A 6,697-nucleotide genomic window follows, 5' to 3' on the forward strand; every position below is an offset into this window, starting at 1 on the left:
CATTCACCCATCCAACCACCCACCGTCATTCAACCGTCATTCACCCACCCACCGTCATTCACCCAACCGTCATTCACCCACCCACCCACTGTCATTCACCCACCCAACCACCCACTGTCATTCACCCACCCACCCACTGTCATTCACCCACCTACCCACCCACCGTCATTCAACACACTGTCATTCACCCAGGTCATTCACCCAGCCACCGTCATTCACCCAGCCACCGTCATTCACCCAGCCACCGTCATTCACCCAGCCACCGTCATTCACCCAGCCACTCACCGTCATTCACCCACCCACCCACTCACCCACCCACCGTCATTCTACTGTCATTCACCCACCCAGTCACTGTCATTCACCCACCCACTTACCCAGGCAGGCAGTCACATGTCTTTTGTTGAAAATATAAAAATAAACAGGTTGCATTGTAATGTTTTTTTCTGTATCACAATAAGAAAACAGTTAAGTAAAAGTTGCGCGCTACAAGATATTTTTTTGTGGTAGGTGCGCTATGGGTTCGGGGGGGAGGGGGGTGCGCTATGGGTTGGGGGGGGGCTGCTCCTTTCATTTGTCCCGGGCCCCATGATTTCTGTTGGCGGCCCTGCTCATATCATGCACTCCTCTCTTTGCTCCTTCATTTTTCCAGCCTATTATCAAGAATACCACCCTTGACCCAACCACTCCTACTAACTATTGCCCTGTCTCTCTAGCCTTTTGCCTCTAAACTTCTGGAACTCAAGCGCATTCACCAAAGTAGTTAATGACCTCCATATTGCCAAATCAAGGAAACTACTCCAATCTGATTCTTCCTGAATTCTCCTTTGCTTTGAATACTGTGGACCAGTCCATTCTCCTGCCAATTCTTCCCTCCCTTGGCATCCGTGGCCCTCTCCTGGTTTTCCTCCTACAGTATCTCTCACCGCTTGTTCAGTGTCACTTTTGCTGATTCCTCCTGTACCTCTATGGATCTCTCTGCTGTACCTCAAGTCTCTGTTTAAGGTCCCCCACTATTCCCTCTATATACATTCTCGCTGGCTGACCTCATTACTCCTATGGCTTTAATCATCCTCTCTATGCTGCTTACTTGCAACTATATTCAGATCTGGAAAAACTGGTGGTGGAGGAAGACAGACATGTGGAGCTCACAAGACTGTGGCTGCTGCAAAAAGTCTTCAGAAGCAGAGCCGTGCAGGGCATTATGGGGCACGACTTTGCGAGGCAGATTGGTGATTGACAGCTCTGCTTCTAAAGACTTTCCTGCAACAGTCCAAGTGGTGAATGAGTGATCTCCTGCCGTGAACCCGTGTAGGTGGGTCAACATTTTCCAGGCCTGACCATATATATCTGCACCTGACCGTACTCCTGCAGTGCAGTCACAAATCACAGATTGGCCATCAGCAATGTCTGCCTCGATGGCCCTTTGTCATTTCAAACTTCATATGTCCAAGACGGAGCTTCTCACACTCACATCCAAACCAGGTCCCATTGTTCCATTCCAAACTACAGACAACACAACTACCATGCACCTCAAGTATGATGCAGAGAGTTATATTACAAATTAATATCTTTCTACCTTCCTATAAATGATGTTGCTAAATCTTGAGGTTTCTTTCTCAGCAACACTGCAAAGATACGTCCCTATGTTCCACTAAGTAAAACACCAATGCATGCGCTCGTTCTGTCCTGTATCATGTGGTCTGCTGTGTAGGGGCTCAAGGGCTTACAACACTTTGGACAAATAGTTAAACTAAAAGACCATTTTATTCAAAAGATATCTATACATATATATTTAGGCACTGTACCGTGTATAAGTTTCATTGGATGTGCACTGAGCTCTGTCTGTGTTTCATGTTCTGTCTCTGGTTTTAAATTTATTGCCATGCTCAGTAGCACTCCTCTGTGACACTTATATGCTTATATATGTTGTGGTTATTTTGGGGGTTCAATATGAGCTTGTAGGTGTCCTGTATGTTTTACAATTCTTGTTCAGCTGGTCTTAGCTGATTGGAGGGTGGCTCCTCCTACCTAGTTTGAAGCTCACCCCCTCCCACTTTTAAATGGTTAAAAGCTCACTCCATTGCATCTCCCACTCTCAGGGGAACTTGCTTGCTTGCAGTTTGATTGTGACAAATCTAATAAAGAGTGATTTTCCTGGTAATGTCCAGGTTAATAAGAGCTTCAATCAGACTTAGAACTATGCAACTAATTTTGACAGATTTATTATAAATCATTATTCCTGGTAATGCACAGGTTATTAAGAATTTATATTAGTGTTAGGTACACTTGAGATGTGGTCTGCCGTGTAGGGGCTCAAGGCCTTACAACACTTTGGCCAAAGAGTTAAACTAAAAGACCATTTTATTCAAAAGATATATATACATATATATTTAGGCACTGTACCGTGTATAAGTTTCATTGGATGTGCACTGAGCTCTGTCTGTGTTTCATGTTCTGTCTCTGGTTTTAACTGTATCTATTACTGCAACATTATAGTACTGTAACTGCCTCACACCTCTACATTACAATCTATTCAAAATGCTGCTGCTTGAATCAACTCCTGCACTTTTAAACTTGTATCTGCTTCTTATCGCCTGAAATTTCTCTTCTGGCTTCGTATTAATATCCTAATAAATCACAAAATCTTTCTTTCATTTAAAGCTCTACATGCCTCTGCACCTCCTTATAATCTGTATTCTAATTCCTCATTACACAACTACTCGGCTCTTTTCGGTTCGACCAAAGGATGTCTCATCTCTGCTCCTTTTACCTCTACGGCCCTCTCATGTCTTCTAACCCTTTTGATTTGTATCTTCCAGCTTACAATTCACCTCTTGAAAGCAGCATCTCATTTAATTATTTACACCTATAGTACTGACTCCAAACACCTTTCACCTCCCTGACCCACTGTTGGTGCAATATAAATAAAATGACACACATATAAATGGGAAACATGGAGCTGCATTAACTCTCACTGAGCACGTTGCAGGGAATGTCCAGCTGAATGTCAGCCTAACCTCCAGGTCTGTACTCATCAGGGATCCACAGGACAGGCCAGAGTGGATCCGGCAGAAGATACAGAATCGTCACATTTTCTCCGCATTGTTGCTTCTCCAGTGCAAAGTGTGGATAAGATGCAATCTGAGCACCCACTGGCAGTTGCAGGGTTGAAGGAGAAACCAGAGTAATTGCTGACATCAACTTTTAAAGTCCAGTTCCACTGTAATAGTATGTACCAGTAACAATAATGAAAAGCTCTCTGATATGTTACCTTGCTTAACAAACTCCAGTGCTCTGGAATAGGGAAGCATGCTTTAAACTGGTTTAATTCCTACCCATCAAGTAGATCCCAACATGTGTCTATCTTGGGTACTAACTCCAACCCTTTGGATATCACCTGTGGTGTCCCGCAAGGCTCTGTTCTGGGGCCCCTACTCTTCTCAGTGTTCATCAATGATCTTCCTACAGCTTGTAATAGAGACTCAATACACATGTATGCAGATAACACAATTTTATATGCACACATCCCTAACATCTCTGACCTTGGACACATACATCAATCTGACATTTTGAAACTTGAAAATTGGATTTCCCAAAAGAAACTGTTATTATACACAGACAAGACTGTAACAATGGTATTTGGGACCAAGGCTAAATTTCTAACGCTTCCAATGACTGAGCTCCAGAGCAGAACCAATGCTAATACCATCCTAGCCCCTGTTACTAGTTTCAAGTATTTGGGCATATGGTTTGACTCCCATTTAACATTTGGGTTGCACATTGATGCCCCGACATCCAAAACCTATGCCAAACTTGGTGCACTACATAGGAACAAATCCTCCCTAAGTCTACTGGTCAGAAAGCGCGTCACACAGCAGATGCTAATGCCAATGATAGACTATGGAGGCATAGTATATGGCACAGCACCGCAAACTCACCTTGGCAAACTTGATACCCTCTACAACTCACTATGCCGCTTTGTTCTCCAATGCAACTACAAAACACATCACTGCGAAATGCTCAAAGAACTAGATTGGTCTTCACTTGACTCTAGGCGCAAAGTTCATCTCTCCTGTCTTGCCTTCAAATACTTTCTGGGCAAGCTACCCGTCTATATGAACAAGTTCCTCACCCCTACCACATGCAGCACTTATCATCTGAGATCTGACTCCAAAACACTATTCATGGTCCCACGGTTCAACAAAGTATCGGGCCGCTCTCCGCCTCTTACTGTGCACCCCAAAACTGGAACAACCTACCAGAGATTCTCACAGCCTCCACCAGTCTAAGTTCTTTCAAAACTAAAGCCCCCCCTTCCTGTCCACTGCCCCCCCCCTCCTGTCCACTGCCCCCCCTCCTGTCCACTGCCCCCCCTCCTGTCCACTGTCCCCCCTCCTGTCCACTGTCCCCCCTCCTGTCCACTGTCCACTGTTCCCCCTCCTGTCCACTGTCCACTGCCCCCCCTCCTGTCCACTGCCCCCCCCCTCCTGTCCACCGCCTCCTCCCCCCCCTTCCCCCCCTTCCCACCGCCTCCCCCCCCTTCCCACCGCCTCCCCCCCTTCCCACCGCCTCCCCCCCCCCTTCCCACCGCCTCCCCCCCCTTCCCACCCCCTCCCCCCCCCTTTCCACCCCCTCCCCCCCCCCTCCCCCCCTTCCCCCCCCCTTCCCACCGCCTCCCCCCCCCCTTCCCCCCCCCTTCCCCCCCCTCCCCCCCCCCTCCCCCCCCCTTCCCACCCCCTCCCCCCCCCCTTCCCACCGCCTCCCCCCCCCTCCCCCCCCTTCCCACCCCCTCCCCCCCCCTTCCACCCCCTCCCCCCCCCTTCCCACCGCCTCCCCCCCCTTTCCACCGCCTCCCCCCCTTCCCACCGCCTCCCCCCCCTTCCCACCGCCTCCCGCACCACCCCCCCCTTCCCACCGCACCTCCCCCCTTCCCACCGCACCTCCCCCCCTTCTCCCCCCCTGTCTCCTATCTCCTGGTCTGTAACTGTTACATACCCCTATAATATATATTATCTTTAACTGTGCATGCAATGTCCTGTATATAATGTATACACCGTTCACTTAATGTAACTATGTATTTGTAATCATAACTCTGTGCCGAGGACATAATTGAAAACGAGAGGTAACTCAATGTATTACTTCCTGGTAAAACATTTTATAAATAAATAAAATATCCAATGGCGGATTGCAGACAAATATCGGCCTGGGCGTTTTCTCTCATACCGGCCCTCGTCCTTCTACAATGCGACATCATATAACATGGTCACTGCGACGCATCACCATGTGACGATGCGGCGTTGCTTGACGTTGGGTCACCATGACTACGCAGCGCTGCAGGAGGGGATGCCGTTCCGGAGAAGGCAAGTTCTGGTGCCGACAGGATTCCAGTAACCGCCGGGCTGCTGCTGCATAGGGAGCTGGGGAGTCACCGGCCGCTGCTGCTGGGAAGTCGCTGGGACTGTGGCCCCATCAGCAGCAGCTCCGGCCCAAACCCTAACACCCTGCAGGCCAATCCGCCGCTGCTGACTTGTATAATGCATCGTATATAAATAGAATTATTCTTTAAACCCATTCAGCCTGCAGCACACTGCAAAGATGGATTGGACAGGCCAAAATGCATTCAAGTATCACAGGAACACTATATCAGGCTCTGACACGTGAACTTTGCAGCACAATAACGTTATCTAATTGATTGTCCAGTTTATCGCATCTAACCCAGATCTGTGACTCGTATAGATTTACACATGCGCAGACCTAGTGGATTTTGCAGGTGCAGAAAACATAAGACGTAAAACATAGAACTTGCCATATCCACCTAACCCCTCTTATTACTTCATATAACCACTTCCAAAATTAGCACCTGGTTAGAAAGTAGGGAACAAGTACCATGGTACGTCAAATGTTACTCTAAATGCCTCTTCGTGCTGAACATGCGTTTTTGGAGCGGGACGTTTAGTTTTTGAAGGCGCTCATCAAGGGCGCAGACATAACCAAGTAAAAAAAATGCAGCCATTATTTCAAAGTAGTGATCTGGGCTCATCCAAAAGAGAAACTGCCGAGTACTTCAATGTTATGTGAGATCAAAAAGTATGTTTGTGGCGATGAAGTGGGACTGCACCTTTGAACCCTCGTGATCTCCCCTTTCATTGTTTCTTTTTCTTTTTTTGGAACACTCAACAGGTTCAATATTATATTATTTTGTGGTCAAGTGAGTCGGGCCCAAATATCTCTGCAATACGGCTAGTAAAGATAGGCAGTGATCTGCTTAAAGGAGCAACACATGCACTTTTTATTATAATTTTTTTAACATAGATTTGAAGCAGGGGGGTCTCCGGAGCTGAACCCCATTCATTTGAGCTCCGGGGGAACCCCTGCGTCCCGAGAGAGACTTCCAAAAGGGGATGCACCGTATCTCCGCAGAGTGGAAAGCTCCCGCGTCACGCGGGCCAATAGGAAGCCGGATCTGATGACATCACAGCTTCCTATTGGCCTTCTCTTTGCTGGAGCTTTGAAACTCGGCCATTATGTGAACCCTGCAAGCCGAGCGGCTACCGGCACCCCCTACGGAGATAAGTAGCTCAGTAAGCAGGGCGTCCCCAGAGCTGAAATGAATGGGGTTCAGCTTCAGGGACCCCCTACTTCAAATCTATGTTTAAAAAAAACAAAACAAAAAACGGATTGCCTCTTTAAAAAGACC

At 47.6% G+C, this 6,697-nt stretch overlaps 1 protein-coding gene across 1 annotated transcript in view; it reads right to left on the reverse strand.

The window, feature by feature from the left end:
• The window catches only part of ANKIB1 (ankyrin repeat and IBR domain containing 1), a 147,605-nt gene that overhangs the window by 89,392 nt on the left and 51,516 nt on the right, over positions 1 to 6,697 (reverse strand). Inside the window, exon 3 of the mRNA XM_075588640.1 lies at positions 3,237 to 3,294. Within this exon, the coding sequence (XP_075444755.1) occupies positions 3,237 to 3,294 (58 nt within the window). The remainder of the gene's footprint in view (positions 1 to 3,236; positions 3,295 to 6,697) is intronic.

The sequence above is a fragment of the Ascaphus truei genome, chromosome 2 (genome assembly GCF_040206685.1).
Source record: "Ascaphus truei isolate aAscTru1 chromosome 2, aAscTru1.hap1, whole genome shotgun sequence".
In the NCBI taxonomy this organism is placed as follows: domain Eukaryota; kingdom Metazoa; phylum Chordata; class Amphibia; order Anura; family Ascaphidae; genus Ascaphus; species Ascaphus truei.